This window comes from Eptesicus fuscus, chromosome 20, assembly GCF_027574615.1.
Source record: "Eptesicus fuscus isolate TK198812 chromosome 20, DD_ASM_mEF_20220401, whole genome shotgun sequence".
In the NCBI taxonomy this organism is placed as follows: Eukaryota; Metazoa; Chordata; class Mammalia; order Chiroptera; family Vespertilionidae; genus Eptesicus; species Eptesicus fuscus.
This window is the reverse complement of record NC_072492.1, coordinates 32,435,043-32,456,530: the sequence shown is the minus strand read 5'-3', so window position 1 is coordinate 32,456,530 and position 21,488 is coordinate 32,435,043. Positions and strand designations below refer to the sequence as shown.

Sequence of the window (21,488 nt, the reverse complement as noted above, 5' to 3'; positions counted from 1 at the left end):
GATACAAGGAAACTGGGGGCCAGAGAACTTAACGGCCCTGAAAAGGTCACCTACTGAACAGTGGAGACCAAAGCTTCCCTGAGGAACAGGTCTATGATGTGACAATTCTTCCAAATACAGCCCTGATATAGCCCTCTCATCCTTAATATAACATATGGACCACTTCATCTATAAATAACATATGATGACAGTTAACATTTATTGAGCATATACTATTATACTGAGACTTGTTCTAAGCATCTATCTATATAATCATACATAATAAAGAGCTAATATGCTAATTAGACTGGACGGCGGAATGACCTTCTGAAACGACCAGTGGGCAGAGGGCGGGGCCACGAGGCAGCCGGGGCCGAGCCCCTTGCACAAATTTCGTGCATCGGGCCTCTAGTCCTACCTAATAATAGAGTAATATGCAAATTGACCGTACCTTCGCTATGCCCACGATAGGCCAGGAGGCGCGGGGGGGGCGGGACTCAGGGTGGCCGGGGTGGCTGATTGGGCCGGCGGGATGCTGAGCTTGCGTCACCAGCGGCGGCGCGAGCTCAGCGTCTGCGCCATGGCTGTGCTGCGGCACAGAAGGGGCCTCTGGGGCAGCGAGCCCACATCCCGCCGCCGACCATCAAAAGCGGGGAGCTGGTTGTCTTCTCCGGCACCAGCGGACAGACACCCAGCTCCCCCGCGATCGAAAGGGAAAGCAGGGGAGCTGGCACCAGGCCTTTCAAAAGCCTCCACCGGAGGCTTTTGAAAGGCCTGGTGCACCAGCGGACACCCAGCTCCCCCACGATCAAAAGTAGGGAGCTGTGTCCGCTCCGGCACCAGCGGACCCCCTGCCATCAAAAGCGGGGAGCAGGCTGCCAGCAGTGTCCGCGGAGTGTGCTAGGCTTTGCGGGGCAGTGGATATGGCCTGGATGGCAGGTTAGGCCTAGGGGACCCTACACGTGCATGATTTAATCATGCACTGGGCCTCTAGTCTATATAATAAAAGCCTAAGTGACCGTTATGGTAGAATGACCAAAACGACTGGTCGCTATGATGCACACTGACCACCAGGGGGAGGGCTGCTCAGCCAGAAGCCAGGCTCATGGCTGGTGAGCACAGCAGTGGTGGTGGGAGCCTCTTCTGCCTCTGCAGCAGTGCTAAGGAGCAGTGAGCCGAGAGGTAAGGAGCAGTGAGCAAGCGGGTGGTAAGGAGGGAGGGGTCCTGGACTGCAAGAGAGCGCAGGCCAGGCTGAGGGACCCCTCCACCCCAGTGCACAAATTTCATGCACCAGGCCTCTAGGTTACATGTATCAATTAAACTAACTCTCACAACAGGAACTATTTTTTAAAATATATATTTTATTGTTTTTTTACAGAGAGGAAGGAAGAGGGATAGAGAGTTAGAAACATCGATGAGAGAGAAACATCAATCAGCTGCCTCCTGCACATCCCCTACTGGGGATGTGCCCGCAGCTAAGGTACAGGCCCTTGACCAGAATCGAACCTGGGACCCCTCAGCCCGCAGGTCGTCGCTCTATCCACTGAGCCAAACCAGGTAGGGAAACAGGTACTATTATTATCCTTATTTTATATAAGAAACTGAGTTATAATGAAATTAAATAAGTTCTTTCAAGGTCATGAATCTTGTAAAAGAAAAGCCAAGATTCAAACTGAGGAAGCCCAGCTCTTAACTACCATATTATGCTACAAGTTAAGCATTACATAGGCAAAGGAGGTTTATTTTATTCACAGATGCAGGGCTTCAATGGGAGCATTGAAAGAAGGAAACCATTAAATGATCTTTTGTGATATTACTTTTTGGAACTCATGGAGGAGATGGAAAACTTCCCATATCTAGGGTAATAATGGAGTCAGAACCAGGAGACTGGCACCAATCATGTAACAAGCTATGGGAACTGGGGGACCAGTAGGGAGGATTGTGGTTAGGGTTGTGAGTAGATGGGGATGGAGGAGGTAAAGGGGGAAGGCACTGAGCCCCACCAGGTCTGCATTCTAGGTGAGGGTGAAGATATGTGTATGTATAGCAGAAAGGAGGGGAGGTGCTGCTGCAAAGGAAATTATCCTGTATATTCAAGGTTTATAACAAGTGACAGCAGTTTTTTCACTGTCTTCTTTTTCTCCTTCCCCTGAAACACTAAACAGTTACCAAAGCAAGAGCTCTCCAAAGCATGGTGCCTGACACCTGCTGCCGGGCTCTGACATGCCCTCTCTTAGCTTCCCACTATCTCTAGTTCTACAACGGGCTCTGGAGTAGTCCAAGTGCTCACCACAGCTTGCAGTCCTGTCTGTGCCTGCAGGTAAGTTACCACATCCTTTCACCTCCTCCTGCTCACAGTCCAGGATGCCTTGGTATAGTCTTTCATTATTATTTTTTATTAATAGATACTATTTTTAGAAGTTTTAGATTTACAGAAAAATTGAACAGATAGAGTAATGAATACCCACATACTTCCCCTCTACAGTTTCCCCTATTATTAACATGTTATATTAGTATGGAACATTTGTTTTTGTTATAACTAGTTAACCAATATTGATGATTAACTAAAGTCCATAGTTTATCCAGATGTCCTTAGGTTTATTTTTCTCTGTTGATTTTTATCTAATTTTTATAGCAATAACAAGCACGTAACAATAGCTCTCATTTTTAAACTGGGGCAATAATTAGATGCACCTATGAAGGAATACCCTCAGTCCATTGGGACTGAGGGAACCAAATATATTCATGATGGGCCATAATCTAAGCACTATTCTATTAATCAGAAATTAGTGCATTTAGTTGAAAAGTGACCGTTTTTAAACTTTTGCCTCAAACTATAGATCACTCCTCCTCAAGCTTGTGATTAGTAAGCAGTGTAAGCAAAGAAGCCTAGTGCTCTGAATCCTTTCTCTGATGTGGTGACAGCCTTTCAGAGCACACTCATGACCGACTTCCACGTACCACACTGTGTGCCAAAATCTGCCAAATTCCCAAATCAGTTTCCCTTTTCAGACAAGAATAAGCCATGGATAAGGAAGGTTCAGATAAAGATAACTTAATTCAATTCCTTCCTGCCAAACATTCTCTTTGCCTCTCTGAGGCATTTCAAACTGGCCAAGTCCCCTTTCATAAGCTTCTCTCCCCCCGCCCCGCCTCTGTGACTCTATCCCAGCCCAGGGAACCTGCCACCACTCTAACCACTTCTGCTTCTTTGCTGGTTCCTCTTCCTCATTTCCTCTCCCACCCCTCCCCCAACACAAGACCTGTCCTGATATCTGGACTTTTGGCCTCTGGATTGATCCCTCCTCACATCTTCTCCTCAGTAGAAATAAAAAATCTCTATATTCAGCTCCAATCTCTCAAATAAAACTTCATCCAGGGAGAGGTTAATGGGGGGGGGGGGGGGGGGGAAGGAGACATTAAAAAACACACTCATCTGTCTGCCACATATCTAAGGCAGATATGTTGTTGTTAAGAATGTAGTGCAGCCAAAACCGGTTTGGCTCAGTGGATACAGCGTCGGCCTGTGGACTGAAGGGTCCCAGGTTCGATTCCGGTCAAGGGCACGTACGTTGGTTGCGGGCACATCCCCAGTTGGGGGTGTGCAGGAGGCAGCTGATCAATGTTTCTCTCTCATCGATGTTTCTAACTCTCTATCCCTCTCCTTTCCTCTCTGTAAAAAAAAAAAAAAAAAAAGAATGTAGTGCTAGCCCTGGCCTGTGTAGTTTGGTTGGTTGAACGTCATCCCATGCATCAAAGGGTCGCCGATTTAATTCTCATCAGGGCACATGCCCAGGTTGTGGGCTCAATCCCCAGTAGGGTGCATGTGGGAGGCAGCTGCTCGATGTTTCTCTCTCTCAAATCAATAAAAACATAAAAAAAAAAAAAGAAGAAGAAGAATGTAGCACTAGCTTCAAACCCTGGCGCTACAACCTCTTAGCTCTGTGACCTTGAACTTGTTACTAACCTCTCTGTGACTCAGTTTTCTCATCTGTAAAGTGAGAACAGTGATAGTATCTATTTCATGGAGCTATCAAAAGAACTGGATGAAATAACTGATAAAAGTATGAGAACTGATATATCATAACTGCTCAATAAATAATAATACAGGCCCAGGATCCTTTAGCCAGAACTGTTGGGGCCAAAAGTGTTTCAGAATGCACTTTAGGATTTAGAGAGGTAGTATGGTACATGTTCTATGTATTATTTGACACCTCCCCCCAGGAGGAGGGTGTCTGGGGCAGCACTCCCATGGCAGAGGTAGAATGCTCACAGGAATCTCACGTACTCCTCTGCATTGCTTAGCCTCTCTTGAAGTTAGTTTTGGGCTGTGTGACTAGTTCTGATCAAGAGTTGGGAACAGAATTGAGTTTCAGACTATCTTCCCTGGCAGCCACATGTTCCAAATCAGTGGAGCCAACCTCAATTAGGGTCCCTAAGTGACTGAGGAATCCTGACCTCCCCTTCTCTGTATTGGACATATTGTGTTAAGTCACTAAGATTTAGGGTTTATCTGTTAAACTAGTTTTTGTAAGGAAAAGTATGAATATTCACAACAAATGGAATAAAGACTCTAAATAACCACTATGTTCATTCAGACCAGGTGTGTTTTTTTAATCTTCACCCGAGGACATGGTTTTTTATTTTTATTGATTTTAGAGAGAGAGAAAAGGAGAGGGAGAGAGAAACATTGATGTGAGAGAGAAACATCGGTTGCCTCCCACATACAACTCCACCAGATATCAAACCTGCAATCTGGGTATGTGCCCTGACCAGGAATCGTACACAAGAACCTTCGATGCATGGGATGACGCTCCAAACAACTGAGCCACACCAGGTTTTGTTGCCAAATGAGTTTGCCACAAATTTACCAAAAAATAAAAAATTGCCTTTCAGTTTACAGTACTCTTTTGAATTGCAGATAAGGGACACTGAACCTGCAAAAACCCCATGCACATATAGATGCACAGTCAGAGTTTTTCACTGTAATATCAAACTCAACCTAGACATAGTCTGCATCAAGTACCCTCCTAAACTAGTCTCCCTTCTTAGTGTTGCTATTTCTAACCTTGGTACCACTGTTCTCTTGGCTACAGGCTCAAACCTCAGAGTTCTGCTTGACCCTTTCCTTTCTTTCCCCTCCTCACAGCCAGACAGCAAGTTCCAATTCTCCCTTCAAAGGTCTCTGGTTTAAGACTCTGTTACCTACTCTCTCCATCATCACTCATTTTGACCCTTATTCTCTCACTCCTGGATTCCAAAAGTAACTCTGTACTTTTTGGCAACCCCCTTCCAACATAGTTTACATTCCTCTACAATTTCAATCATCTGAACCACTGCTTTCATCAGGTCCCTTCCTTATTAAAAAAGTAACCAGTGATCCCCATGACCTTATGAAATAAAGTCTAAGCTCTCAGCTATCATTCTAAGTTCTCTGGAATTTAAGTCCATCTCACATTGCTTGTTCTCAACAGGAACCCTCTCTCCAGACAGATCAATGTCCACCCTATTTCCTGAAATATGCCATATTCATTCCTTTCCCTAGGCCTTTAATCATTCTGTTTCCCAACCTGGAATGCCACTCTTCTTCCTTTCCACCTAACTAAACTTTTACAGCCTAGTTCAAGTGCCACCTCCTCCAGAAATGACTCCATAACTCCTTGGCCCAAGTTCATCTTTCACTTTCCTGGCTTCCTATAGCACTCACTACTTGTACCATATATTTAGGCATAGTCAGTCACATTTACCTTAGTTTCTTTTTTTCATGAATTTCTCATTTCCCAATATGACTGCATGCTTCCCAGGGTACAGCAAACATAACTTATGTTTCTTTTGTGTGTCTAAGAAACTTAAATAGGCACATGCTGAACTAAATGGAGAGATGCCATAGAGGCTGAGGTAAAAGTTCCAGTACAAAAATTCATATCTTGACAGATTCAAGAGTCCCCTGCCCATTACAACCAATCTGGTGAAGGGAATAGTGAGAGATGCACCCAGGAGAACAGTGCAGGTCTCCAGGGTTACCTACATATTTGGGAACTCAGTAGGGGCAATAAGAGTAACAAACGATGACACCAAACTTATGCAGAAATGAACTTCTCAAAGTCTAACTCAACAACTGCACATGGCTCGCAAGAATAAAATAAAAAAATCAGTGTTTATTAAACAAAGGTTTGTGAACTAATTTGTGAACTAGCTGGCAAGGAGCTCAGCTAGCCAACAGGTCTGGTACCCTCCCTCTAATTCTGTAGTGCTCTCTCTCCCAGTACTTGCTATATTCTTTTGATGCTCCCACATCTTTGGCATTAGAGTCTTTATTTTGCCAAAGATAAATAAATGAGAGGAAAAAGAAAAGGGCAATAAAAATCATTTTATTTGTATGTGACTCATGAAAGTCCTAAGAGATCAGTGGAAGATATTATTTTAAAGCAGCTTCTTACAACATAGAATAACAGGCTTGTCTATTGCTTTATGAGGATTTTTGTTTGTTATCCTCACCTGAGGACATTTTCCCCCCACTAATTTTTAGAGAGAGAATGGAAGGGAAGGGGAGAGAGAGAGAAACATTGATGTGAGAGACACATCAATTGGTTGTTTCCTGCATGCATCCAGATGGGGGCCGACAGGGGCCAGGGATCGAACCTGCAACCCAGATATGTGCCCTTGACCGGGAATCGAAATCGGTGTGTGGGCCAACTCTCTAACCAGTTGCTCTGTAGCTATGTGTGGTAGTGGCTACTACATTGGACAGCCAATGTATATTCCTTTATGTTTTATTTTTAAACTAGCCAGCCTATCTTTGCCTTGAAAGACAAAGGAGGTCCTAAAGAGCCAGGTCTATCATAGTAAAAACAAAAGGCAGTCTGTTAAATCACTGATCCTGCTGGGGAACAGCTCTTAAAGTTCCCCTCTAGAACTGATAGCCAAGAGAACTGACCTGCTTGTGCCTGCTATGAAGAAAACAACTTTCCTATTCTGAAGCACCTAATAATGAACATCTAGAGCAGTGGTTCTCAACCTTTCTAATGCCACAACCCTTTAATACAGTTCCTCATGCTGTGGTGACCCCAACCATAAAATTATTTTCGCTGCTACTTCATAACTGTAATTTTGCTACTGTTAATGAATCGTAATGTAAATATCTGTGTTTTCCGATGGTCTTAGGCTCTATCGCAGCGGTTCTCAACAGGTTGAGAACCGCTAGCAGGGTCGCCTAAGAACATTGGAAAACACAGATATTTACATTACGATTCATAACAGTAGCAAAATTACATTTATGAAGTAGCAACGAAAATAATTTTATGGGTGGGGTCACCACAACATGAGAAACTGTATTAAAGGGTCGCGGCATTAGAAAGGTTGAGAACCACTGATTTAGAGGGTCAGACTGAGACCCTTGGCTTTGTTCAAGCCTCTACCTACCATTCTGATAATATTTGAGAGAAATAAGAATCTGTGGAAATAAGAATTCTATATTTTCCTCCATTTGGATTTTCAGAAATGAGTCTAGTTTCAGAAGTATGCAAAGGGCCATCAGACAATAATAACAATTCAATAAAGGTAGAAAACCTTGCCGAAACCGGTTTGGCTCAGTGGATAGAGCGTCGGCCTGCGGACTCAAGGGTCCCAGGTTCGATTCCGGTCAAGGGCATGTACCTTGGTTGCAGGCACATCCCCAGTAGGGGGGTGTGCAAGAGGCAGCTGATCGATGTTTCTCTCTCATCAATGTTTCTAACTCTCTATCCCTCTCTCTTCCTCTCTGTAAAAAATCAATAAAATAAAAAAAAAAAAAAATAAAAAGGTAGAAAACCTTAACCCTTTAGGTTCCATGACAGTATGCCTAATTCTGGTTAGAAGCTTTCACTAGAGCTCATATCTACAATGCCAGAACATAATAGATGTGATGTAATCACTACCGCTTCATTAGTTTTAAATGTATAAAATGCTCTACGTTCTGTCCATGAACTTAAAACAGCTTGATGAGATAAACACAATGGTCATTTTCTCTGTGTTTTAGGTGGGAATACTGAGGTTTATAAAGGCTGTTAAGACTTACACAAAGTAAAATTATTGTGATCAGGAGTCAGTCAGAAGATCTAGGTTTGCTTCCTGGCTCTCCTCAATAACCTTACATAATCACTTTGTAAACTTTAAGGTACTACACACACGCTTATAGTTGTTGTTAACTGTTGTTGTGGAAAGCCCTCTGTTAGTTGTAAAAGCCTATGTTAATGGATTATTAACACTCAATGGCTTCTGACCAGTAATCTTTTTACTGCACTAAGAGTAATAAACAATGTCAAGCTCACAGAGAAATAGCACCTGTTGATTATAAAGCACTGTGAGTTGATGACTGCTAAAGGGATGTTGCACATCACTACCTGCAAGACTATCCATAAGCCCAGCACACTTAGAATGTGCCATGTCTAAGAATGTCCAGCCAGCTCCAATCGGGCTGTAGGCTTTCAGGGACCTAATGTACAGGAGGGAAAGTACAAAGAACACAGATCCTATCTCCTAGCAAATAGTTCATAGCTAAGCACCTCATGGCCCATGTACTTCCATAGCTGCTCAGATGTTTAGTTGTTCCCTAAGGCATTTTCTTTTTCAATCAGTTACTCAGCTTATTTACTTAGAGAAGAGGATGTCTGAAGCCCTGCCAAGCAGAGATATTAAATTAGGTGGTCTAGTTCTTCCAGGCCTCAGCCCCCAAACAATTTTGTCAATGAACCCACAGCTCCTCTGGCTTTCCTCGTTGTACCAAGCTTGAGCTCCATAAATCTGTGCCAATCTCAGCTCTGCCTTGTAGCCAGCACTGCCACTTTCACACTAACGTGTTGTTTGCCACTGCCAGTGCTATCTCCCGCATGAAAAAAAAACAGCTTTCCCGCGGGCCAAAATACTTGGCTACTTTCAACTGGGCCTCTGCAATTTGAATCTTTAGTCCAATTTGACATCTCTTAGCCATTTAAATTAGGTTTTGATCTTTCATTCCTTTCTTCTCCTAAGCATGGACTTCTGGCAGAAGATCTGGTAATGGAGAAAACTGTTTAATTCCACCCCAGGCCCAAGTGAACAAAAACAAAAATAATTAAAAATGTGAATTCACTCTGTAAATTGTAAAATCCTATGTTAACAGATCATTAATGTCTCCAGACTCTTAGGTAGGGTCTTTTCATTACACTAAGCTGTAAACACCTCTCTCCCCTAAAAGTTCCCTCCACCCACATCTCGCTCCAACCTTCCTAAAAATGCATTCACTGAGACTTCCTCCCTCTTTCTGCTTTCAGGATTTTGCTGAAGAATATTTCTCCTGGTCAAATGTTAAACATCTACTAAATTTCCCAGGAGAGACCATTCTACAGCCTTGACTTTATTAAGGGAAAAAACTATCATTGCCTTTTTACCCAATATTAGCATAACACTTTGCGCTTCAATTTTTAAATGGCCATGTTTGTTCCACAGCTTCACAAGCTTATGACCTGTGTGAAGAAATGAATGTGTCAATGAATCACTAAACATCTCCAAGCATGTACTGAATTCCAACAAATCAGTAGTCCCTTATATAATATATAAAGTTGTGTTGTCCAAGATAATAGTCACATGTGGCTATTTACATTTTATATTATTAAAATTAAATAAAATTTAAAATTCAGTTTCTCAGTTGCTCTTTAGCTATGTGTGGTAGTGGCTACTACATTGGACAGCACAAATATAGAACATTTCTATCATTACTGAAATTTTATTGAACAGCACTGATAGAGTCTGCTTATGAATAATATTATTGTAAGGAATGGTGATGAGAAGCACTGAACATAGGTAACAAGTAACCAGTACTCCCTACAAATCCACAACTTGTCTGGGAAATGAACTCCATACTCTTGCAGCACTAGTATCAGGTTCAAAAGAATATTTTAATTTTAACAGGTAATTTGGTTCCTTACCAAAAGGTTGTCTCACTGGCCCCTGTACATAAGCTTGTTGTTACTGTGGGGCTGTTCATAAAGGCTGAGCTACTGCTGTTTTTGTGTTTTTTTTTCCTTTAAAAACAAAAAACTGAGATTAATAGCTTGTATCCTCCTCTACGCAAGTGAAAAAGTTTGATGATATTCAAGTAAATTATGAATCCAAATAGCCAGTACCTCTTGCTAAGATTACTTCCTAACCAGTAGTCAATATTTTTCACAGCCTTCTACCTTCATAACCACTGACTTCACTCCAATAACAGCAGTAGGCACAATAATCAAGACTTTCCTTATTATGGCTTTTAGCTCTAAGCAGAATCCCTAAAAAGGTAAATATCCCTCAAGGATCAATCAGGGTCCACTCTACCCCTCTTCTTCCCAGCCTGGTCCCTTTGGGCCTTCTAACTTAAGAAAGCTTCTCCTTTTCACCTACGAACTGATATACAGGCTAATAGTCCAGTCTGGAGAAAGATCAGCTGACTAGAGCAGAGTTAGCAAGCACACTCCACATAGGAAGACAGGAAGGAAAGTGAGGTCATTAGGCTCAAGCCTGGGGGAGGGGACTCACTTCTGGTAAAATGCTCCTTCCAAAAGCAGCTTTGAATAGAAATGAATTATAGCAAGGGAGAACCCACACAATTAGAATAACGTATGAAAATAGTACAAAAATGGGCCCTATTCTGTTGTTCCCTTAGTTCCGTAAGGTAACCACAAAAATAAAAAAAACTTTCTAAACTAATCTTTCTATTAAAATGAAACAAAAGGTACTCAGGGTCCCCAGTTTTACTAAAGACAGAAATACTCTAGGAGGCCATATCTAGCAGACCTCAGACAGAAAAACTTCAAGAACATCACACTTTCTCTAGAAGCCAAGGGTACTTCTGAAGAATTGGTAGACAAGGTGCAAATGAGGAGAGAGGTTAGCTGATAATGAAGAGATCCACCAAGGGAGAATATCATGGACAAGTTTTCATCAAACACACCAAACACCGCCATCTAATATAGTGCTAGATACCCACTAGGGAAGAAAACTCCCCATCATTCATTCCTTCCTGCAGGCCAAAGTACCCAGGAAACGAGGAGGTAAATGACACTGCACATGAGAAGGTTCTCAGCACGTAAGTTTAAATGTTAACAAAAATAAAAACTGTTTTCTTAAAGAATCACACAACTCTTAATAAAATAGGCATTCTCAACTATCTGAGTTAATAAAGGAAAATAACTGTAAACAACAACAATAAAATCACTCACTCATTATTACCTTTACAATATATTATATGACATTTTATTAAATAAAATTCCCTTCATAATTATATTTTATATAAGCTAATACTAAAATTAATTAAATTTTCCTGAGTATATACTGTAAAGTTGTCTTCTGAGTTAGGGATCATAAATCTGGATAAAATATTGGCCAAAAAAACAGAAAAGTTATATAAATACTGTCCCCATAATAAATAAAAGAATTATTCTCATTCTCTGCAAATGAAACACTATACACAAGGTTAGATGCACAAGGCTTTGGGATTCCAGATTGTGATTCTTTTCACAATCTTTTTTTTTTTTTTAAATATACTTTTATTGATTTCAGAGGATGGGAGAGGGAAAGAGAGATAGGAGCATCAATGATGAGAGAGAATCAATGATTGGCTGCTTCCTGCACGACCCTACTAGGGATCGAGCCTACAAGCCAGGCATGTGCCTCCTACAAGCCAGGCATCGAACCATGACCTCCTGGTTCAAAGGTTGATGCTCAACCACTGAGCCGGGTTTCTTTTCACAATCTTTTAAGTGGTAAGTGACATATACCACTTAAATGTATATATTCTTGGCTTCTCAAATATTTCCTATTTGAAAACTCCTCTCCAACAAATTTCATTAAGTCTACCAGGGCCACACATACCTGCCTATTTGGGTGACCCGTGTCTTTGTTCTTCATGGTCTCATATGCAGGCACCCGGGGACGCCGGCTCATCTGGAGGGCCACCAGATCCTTCATGATCGAGTTCAATGCCTCCTGTTCATCTACAATGAAAAAGAGCACCTGGATTAAGATACTTTAGTACAGACCAGCAAAGTACTTTCACAAATTATATGACTAATACTCAGAGAGTTCTGCCCAGGTAAAACGACAGGCTTTATAACTGTAATTATATACATTCCCCTCTGTAATCTCTCTGAAAAGTAACTGAGGTCAGACTATGGCAGTTTGAATTTTAATGGATTCTTAACAGTTCTCTAATCAGATCGCAGGCAGCAACATTTACCAATTCACTGGGGCAAGGGAGGTGTTCAAACAGCAATTCTTCCAATGTCACAGAAACTCAACCAGGAAAAATAGATGAAAAGTTGGAGAACTGAAGAACAACGTGGCACAGTGTAGTAGGGTACTGAGTGAAAAAATGAATTCATGGAGAGCTGATTATGGAACAGTTAGTCACAGACTTATTCTCCAAGTATCATATGCAGGAGAGCACATTTTAAAAGATACCAAACAAGGATCTCAGGTAGTAGCTCTGAACACAAGTTGTCTTACAAGCCTAGCCTTTGATTACCTTCCTCCCAAACCGTCACAAGTTTATAGGCCTTCTGCTTCCCATAGGGAAGTCAAAAGGCAGTTCTATTGTTTTTCTTCCCTAACTGACCAAGCAATGCATTGTCTCTTTTTTACTGGCATTACTTTTAAACCCCTTTTCTTGAAATAGCATAAAGTACTGGAGTTCTCATGTACTTAAGACAACTGGCCAAATTCTAGAATCCAAATCAGCCAAATTCCATGTTTTATAAAATTCTCCTTGTCCACTTCAATAGCATTTGAGAGTTGAAAATAAATAAATCTGTTGATCTGGAAAGGAACATGAGGGATAGAGTTGTTATACTTGCTTTGGTGACAAGTGAGTCACCTGGGGACTTGGGGCACACCTTAAAAGAATCAAGAACAAAAGACTCCACCCAAAGGCAGTGCCTATCTTCTGCCCTTTATCACTGTCCCTTGGAAATATTCTAATACCTGGTGGGAAGGAAAGAACAGCATGAAGTATAGGAAGTAAAACTGCACTCTATGGCCCTCCCCTCTTCCTAGACCAAATCTGCTCAGGTGTCCTACATGACCTCAGAGAAGGATGCCCTTGAAGAAGTTTTTGTGTGCTCAGAACAGTAAAATTAGATTTTAGGCCTTGGCTGGCTGGGTAGCTCAGTTGGTTAGTGTCGTCCCAATATGCTCAAGTTGTGGGTTTGATCCAGGTCAGAGCATATACAAGAATCAATCAACAAATGCATAAATAAATGGAACAACAAAAAAAATTGATATTTCTCTTTCTCTCTCCGGCTTCTTCCTTTCTCCCTCTAAAAGCAATAAATAAAAATAAAAATAAAAAAACTTGCAGGAAAAACATGAGTAGCTTCCCATCTAATTCCACTTCAAAATATACATATTTACAAAAATATGCATGAGAGTGATACAATTGTACCAAAAGAATGAGGTAAATGGGATAAAGAATGAGGTGAGGAGGAAGTTGGTATTTACAGAAAGACATTTGTCAAAATTAAAACACATATATCCCATCAATTATTTCATTTTCTAACAACTTTCTATTTCTATAGGCTCCTTCAAACAAGGGAACTGCTTGGATATTTGTTTATTTTGTATTTTAACCTCCTAATCAAGATTTAAAAACTAGATAATAACATATAGGCTAGGAAGTTTGGCATATATATAGGCTTACACATTAAATTGGCTTACATATTATTAAAGATGTATGTATAAAATTGGGCCAACTGTAACAGTAAATTGTGATCAATATAAGGAGGATTATGACTATGTAGGTGTTTTCATAGGGGCATCCAACAATATTTCTAGCAGCAGAATGCATGGAGTTTTCCGTATCAAGGTAACCACACTTAGAATTGAGAATTTCAGTTGTCTCAACTCAGATATTGAACCAAAATGGACGTAAATACACACACATGCTTTTTAAGTTAAATCCGTGACAAATAGACTTCGTAAGTCATTTTTAATTCTGTATAAGATGATGCTATTATAAGAGCTGGTTTATCAGGTTGACAAATTCTATTTCCAGGAAGCTAACCAATTCCTCGCATTACTTAATGGATAAACTTGCTTGGTAGTTCCAGTGTTGAGAATACACTAGACTCTAGAGGGATGGTATGGCACTATCTCTTGAAATCCAGGACAACTGACACAAGTGAAACAGGGTTATAGAATCTGATTATTTTTAAATATATATTTTTATTGATTTCACAGAGGAAGGGAGAGAGAGAAACATCAATGATGAGAGAGAATTATTGATCTGCTGCCTCCTGCATGCCCCACAATGGGGATTGAAATCGCAACCTGGGCATGTGCCCCGACTGGGAATCGAACCATGAACTCCTGGATCATAGGTCAACACTCAACCACTGAGCCACTCTGGCCAGGTGGAATCTGATTTTGTGTCAAAGTCGAATATATTGCTAGAGGCAGACTAGGTTTTAAACTGATACTTCAAACTGAGAGCATGGATAAAGACAGGAAGTAAATCAAGTGGCACTTTTAGGCATTTCTTCCTGGAGTGAGATTTTAACTGAATTATCACTCCAGTATGGAATTCCTTAAAAAATAAAAACAAACAAAACTTCTGAAAACAAATAGCAGCTTTCTTAGAGTACAGCAGTCAATGAACTTTGGAGTCAGAAAGACCTGGGTTTAAGCTGGCCTTGAACAAATCACTTATTCACCCTAAACCTCAATTTCCTCATCTGTAAAATGGAAAACATAAAGCATCATTTCAGAGCTCCTGTGAGAGTTAAAAGAAAAAAAACAAACTTACAATTATCCCCCTCATGTTACCTAACACTTAGTAATGCTATAAAAAATGCTGGCTAGTATTATCATCAATGGAAAAAGGTGAATGGGAAAAGACTAAGGCCACTTAATCTACCCTAATACTTAATTTTATTCCTGAATTTTTATTAATAATAACCATTTACTGAGTATAATGGTTAATGTATAACATAGTATACATTAATTTTGACAGATACTTCAAGGTATTCAAACTCTAGGGATAAAAGAATAAACAACACACAAACACGAGGTTATACAAATAGAGACTGAATCAGACAGTATACAAACCATGGTACATAAACACACGTGTAAAAAATTTTTTTACAGTGTAAGTAGCAAGAGGTTGTACAGGTTTTTACATAATTATTAACAGAATAAAGATTCATTCAGAAAAGCAAGCTGCTCCAGTTATGAAGGAGAGTTTTAAAAAATGGACTGAGGAGGAGAAAGGACATAAAAGCAAGTGAGAGGTAGAGGGGAAGAGAAGAGACTGATCCTCAGTGCATTATAATCCTTATAGAGGAGAGGAGGAAGAAGGTATGCTAGCAAAAAACCCTTTAACAAGAGTGGAAAAAACAAATAGTGACACCACAGAAGTCAAGAGCAAAGAAGGGCAGTGGTAGATGTAAACTAGGAAGATCCAATAGAGTAGTAGAGGCAGAAACAAATTTTAAAGGGAATCAAGAAGCTGGAGATTAAAAGAAAATTGGAAGTAGTGGAAGTCAACAATTAATTCATTTGTGAACTTTACATGTGAACAAGTTGAGGCAGGTAATAGTGTGCTATAACCTAGAAAAGATTTCCTGAGGATGAGGTGATCTGACACACTTAAAAAAGCTACCAGGAAGCAGCAGAGAAGTTGATTCTAGAGATTAAGATGTTAAGAATCTAGAGGGGAAGAGTATTCATAGAAAACAGAAAAGAAGGGATTTATGAAACAAGGCTTAAACTGTGGAAACTCTTAGGCAGTCGCCAGCAGACAGCTATACACAATTAGCCGCCGGCATACACTTCTCCAGATACCCTGACCTATGATATGGGGGCTACCAGGCAACACACTCCTCTATTTTAGCTCCATCAGGAAGTCACTTCCAGACTCAACTACTGCTTCTCTACCTAAAAGCTGGGTCTTAAGGCACTCCCATTTATGAATTCTCTTGGCTAAAAACCCAGCAAAGTTTCTAGAAGAACCATGTCCTTTGGTAAACATTGTTGTCCTTTATGATGTCTGTTTACTATGGAGAAGAGAGTGTGTCTGACATTTGTCAAACTGTAAAGGTACACAGGAAAGGGAGAGATCAATACTGTAGTTTTGGGATTGACATACATAACCTAAAGGTCTGACTATAGCAGTGATGGGCAACCTTTTGAGCCTGGTGTGTCAAACTTCGCCAAAAAACTGAGCATAACTCGGGTAGTGTGTCACTTTGAGGAAAAAACATTATTTTGCAAATGTTTCATCCTCAGGAGCAGCAAATGTTTCATCCTCAGCATGCGGCCACCTTAGCGGCCGCGTGTCATCAGAAATGGCTACGTGTGTCAGTGCTGACACGCGTGTCATAGGTTCGCCATCACTGGACTATAGGATTATGTATGTCAATCCCAAAACTACAGTATTGATCTCTCCCTTTCCTGTATACCTTTACAGTTTGACAAATGTCAGACACACTCTCTTCTCCATATATACAAATCTCCAAAGTAATACTTAAATATTTTTCTTCATTTAACTACGTAATGATGTTATTTCTTCATCTTGCCAACACTCTACCCTACTGTGCCAGATCATCTGATCACAATGCTCACCCAGGAGATCCTGAACTTCAGATTCTCTCTGAGTCAGACTTTACTATCTTATTCTACATATTTCACATATTCCCACTGTCTCCACCCTGACCATACCTAGGCAAACATCATTTTATAGTTAAGTATAAGCAAAAACAGCCCAATCCTCAATTCACTATGAACTTTCTTCAAGGATGTGGTTCAACTTTTGCTAGATCTCAAAGTCAAATTCTGGTATTTATTTTTCTGTTTCTGGGATATAAGAGCCCTTCATATTAGTTGGTGGCTCAAAATGTAAAAATATATATTACAAAGTAAGCCACTGCTTCCTCATAAGAATCAATATTTCACCACTACATATTTTAATGTTTAATGAAATTAACCTAAAGGTCTGACTATAGGACTATGTATGTCAATCCCAAAACTACAGTATTGATCTCTCCCTTTCCTGTGTACCTTTACAGTTTGACAAAGTACAACCTACAACACCTCATTACACTTATTTGTTTACATGTTTCTGATTTACTGTGCCTAACAATAACTTCTTAAGGACATGATAAATTCAGGTACGGGGCCTAACTCGTCATCTGACATATAAATGACAATAAATAAACAAAGAATAAATGGATAGCTTATATACAACCAAGAAAATTGTTTCTTATCCTTTTATTCCCTAAGTGTTATTCAGTTGGACAGATATTTACTTTTTACAAATGGCTAAAATTCTGTTGTAAAATCCAGCTGTCATTTTTTTTTAATATGTGAAATCTAGCCCTAGCCAGTTTTGCTTAGTGTAGAGAGCCTGCAAACTGAAGGGTCCCGGGTTTAATTCCGGTCGAGGGCATAAGCCCGGGTTGTGGGCTCAATTCCCAGTAGGGGGGTGCAGGAGGCAGCCAATCAATGATTCTCCCTCATCACTGATATTTCTATCTCTCTCTCCCTTTCCCTTCCTCTCTGAAATCAATAAAAATATATTTTAAAAAATAAAATATCAGAAATCTAGTTGTAACATTGCCATATCGGTTTCTTATATCTCGATCCCAACTTCAAAGAAAACAGTTCCTAACTATTGAGTCTGCATAGGTGGTCAGATTCTAGCCAAACTGAATTGAGACTGGTCAAACTGGGAGTTTCCAAGTTGTCTATAAATTGTATTGATTCTGACTTCAAACCAAGTTATCAAACCAGAACCACACGATCCTTAATCCTAGACTCAGTTCATTAGTTTCCTGTAACATTTCCAAGTTGTTACATATTTTTCAGTAATACTTCCCACTAAGTTTCAGATTGCATTTATTTAAAAGTCCAAATAATGCCTGAATTAATCTCAGGCATTAGTAACAAAATTTGCCATTAAATTACTAAAAACTAGGAGAGACTTCTAGCATGACCAAGAGAATATGACCAGTCAATCCCAATTTTTAAAAATAACTACATAGTATCAAAGCCAAAAATAAAAAGAATATTTCCTATTATTTACAAGGATAAGTATAGTTTCCACTAGAAATTTATTGGGGCTAACAGCCAATATAAAATCTGACATTTTTATTAGCAACCCAAGTTGTCAAACAGACTTGAGTCTGGGGTTTAGAACAGCTCAGGAAAATATGACTGTTGGTCAAAGAACCTGCAGGGACTCAAATTAGCTTTAGTCCTTTCCTCACTGGGCTCAAGTTTAATGAGTGTAATGAAAATATTAATAAGTCTATGTTTCTCTCATATCAACCTTGAGTTTATTTAGAACTATAGCAACTAACTAAAGTAAACCAAGAAGTCTGGGAATTTGAATTTTCAGCATTAATATTACCAAAATGGAAACTAGTATTTAAAAGAGAGGCAGTGTATGTGTGAGTGTGTATGTATCCTTACTGAACCCTATACAAAGCAAATTAAAGAGCCAGGTTCTGGGAGAATTCAGGATTAGCTCTGCAAGTCAAGGTTATCTATAAAAAGGAAAGAGAATGGTATAAGGCTGAAGAAAGCCAGGCAGTGGTTCTTAAACCACCTTGCCTAATAATATACTGTAGCCACCAAGCAAGTTAATGCCCTCCTCACCGTCTTGGTTTCTTCATGTAAAACTGATACTGGGACAAATGAGAAGACATTGAGATCCTGGTCCTTTTTTCTTTTTAAAATTAAAAAAATTTTTTTTCAATTACAGTTAACATTCAACATTATTTTGCTTCAGGTGTACAGCATAATGGTTAATAATCATATACTTTAAAAAGTGTTCCCCCTCAATATTCCCCGTCTGGCATCATACATAGTTATTACAATAATATTATGTTTCCTATGCTGTACTTTACATCCCCATGACTATTTTGTAACTACCAATCCATACTTCTCAATCCTTTCACCTTCCTCCTTTTTTTGGCTAGGGCGGGTGTGTGTGTGTGTGTGTGGGGGGGGAAGGCACTTGTAGACTCCACCAATATAGTTCCTTTCCTCCCCATCACTAGCCCCTCTATAGATCCACACACTTAAAGTAAACTTTTGAAAATGCTTTGAAATGTGAAAACAGGCTGACAACTATTTTGTTTTTTTACTAGTAATCTTCACCTGAGGATATTTTTCCCATTGATTTTTAAAGAGAGTGGAAGGGAGGGAGGGGGAAAGAGTGAGAGACATCTCTATTGGTTGCCTCCCGCTTGCACCCTTATGGGGCCTGGGGTCAAACCTGCAACCCAGGTACATGCCCTGGACTGGGAATCGAACTGAGACCTTTTGATGTGCTGGCTGATGTCCTAACCATTGAGCACACCAGCCAAAGCTGACATATATTTTTATGTTAGACAATGAAAAAAAGCCAACACATCTGGGTACTCTAACTAGTTTAGCAGTTAAGAAAGTGGGGAGTAGGAGGTCTGCACACCCTCAAGTATTTCACACTCCCCTTTGGGACTTAAGACTGCCCCCAAAGACTTATTAATAAGGAAGACTATCACAAATATAGGTTCATAAATCAAAGAATTAATGCAATCATCAAATCCCAGAACACAAGTTAAATATCTGAAGCCTAAGGAGGACAAGAAGAATTATGTGCTCCATTTACAGTAAATGTTCAATAAGTATTTTTAGACTTATGTATTTAAATACCAGGCCTTATTGGATTCCTTTTCTGCTTATTGTCACAGGAGACTTTCCCCAGAAGAGCAAGCACTTCTGAAATAAAGCATTAGAAGGAAACAGTGAGTCCCCAAGTGAGCAAACCCATTCCTTACTGTATGAGGGGCAGCCTGGAATAGAACAAGGCAATTCATTCAAAGTCAGAGTGTAAAGACAGGCCACTATAGAGTATTTGCCCAATGTGACACAGCATACACTTAACCTCCTACGAAAATGACTTGACCTTGCTATAGGGCAAAGCAAACATTAATGTTCCCTCTTCACATGGGGCACTTCACAGATGCAATGAATGGCTTTGCAAAAGATTCTTTCACTGAAGTTTACTCCTTGATTATTTAGGACAATACCAAAACTTTCAAAAACTTGTGATTGCACACAACAGTATTACAATAACTGGTCCAACAAGACAAGCAAAGTACATCTAAAATATTATTTGCTTCTTGATCTAGTCCAATAGTTCTTTGCTAAGTTACCAAAAAGGACATGAAATATAATTCGGCTCAAATGCTGTGTGTGGAAGGAATTAAAAGCTCTTCTTTGATTACATCTTCACAACAGAAATTGCAAATATTGATAAAAAGGAAATAATTTCATAGATTCTTTTGTGCAGCGAATGCTTCTCTCAAAAGTTATATAATTCCAGGGATATCGTAAGATAAAAATAATGATGCAAAACACTGCAACCGGGTTTTTCAAAAAGTAGGACGTGAATTATAACTGGCAGCCCCCGACCAATTCCCAACATCCAGCAATCTGCGTGCAGCTAGCATTTCTCAACCGCGCTGTTGGAAACAGTGATTGCCGTTGTAATCACCTCCCAGCCTATCTCCCCGTACGCCCTCCCCCCTGCGCTGGGGCGCGCACAGGGCTCGAGAGCAATCCCCGGGAACTCTCACAGACCGGCCAGTGTGAGCAAAGGGAAGGAAATGACACAGGCAGGAAAAAAAAGCAAATCAAGGAAAAGACACAACAGCAGCTGGGCCTGCACCAGCCTCCAGCCCGGGCCCCACACTGCGCTCTTGCTCCCCCGCCCTCGGGCTCGCGGTCCGGCTCGCTCGGGCCCGAGCGGGCTGCCCCGCCGAGCACGGGCCCCCATCCCGCCACTGCTTCCTCGGGATGCGCCCGCCGCGCAGCCCGGAAGGAGGCTGCGGAGTGTGTTCCGCCGGCCGGGGCCGCCCGGGCGGGCCGGGGGAGCCAGACCCCTCCTCCCCGCGACCGCGGAGCCGCAAGCCGGGCGGGCGGGCTCCGGCAGTTCGCAGCCCCGGCCGGGCGGGCTGTCCATGCCTGTCAGGCGGCGGCCCAGGGTCCTCCTCCCCTCACTCATCCTGGGGCGGAGCGACGCGAAGTAGCGCGGGCACAGGCCGGGGCGGTGGCGACACTCACCCATGGTGGCGATGGCTGCGGCGGCTGGTCGGGCCCGAGTGTCACCTCCGCAGCCGGAGCTGCATGCCGGGGGCCCGGGCGGCGGGGACGGCAGCGGGCCTGGCTCCGGGCGGGGGGCGCGGGCTGCGCTCGGGGCCCCCGCCGCCTCCCCAGGCTCCGGCTCCGGCTCCGCCCGCGGCCGGGCGCTGTGGCATGGGCAGGGTGGCTCGCTACATCCCCGGCGCTCCTCGGCTCGGCCCAGCCCGGCCTCGGCTGCGCCGCTCGGCCCGCCCGCCTGCTAGCCCCTCAGTCCAGCAGTCGTTCCGTCCGGCCACCGTTCTCCACCTCAGGAACGCTCCGAAAAACAAACCGCTGGTCGCGCAGCTCGCCCCCTTGCCTGTCACTCACCCCAGCGCTCGCCAATCCTAGGC

The 21,488-nt window shown here is 41.6% G+C and overlaps 1 protein-coding gene across 2 annotated transcripts in view; it reads right to left on the bottom strand.

Annotated features, from left to right (window-relative positions):
• Window positions 1-21,488, bottom strand: part of MAP3K3 (mitogen-activated protein kinase kinase kinase 3) — a 65,272-nt gene extending 43,784 nt beyond the window's left edge. For both annotated transcript variants that reach the window (XM_028157414.2, XM_028157415.2), the window contains exons 1-2: window positions 21,079-21,488; window positions 11,848-11,969 (exon numbers count right to left, since the gene is read on the bottom strand). In XM_028157414.2, coding sequence (XP_028013215.1) covers window positions 11,848-11,969; window positions 21,079-21,082 — 126 coding nt within the window. In that variant the 5' untranslated portion in view covers window positions 21,083-21,488. The remainder of the gene's footprint in view (window positions 1-11,847; window positions 11,970-21,078) is intronic.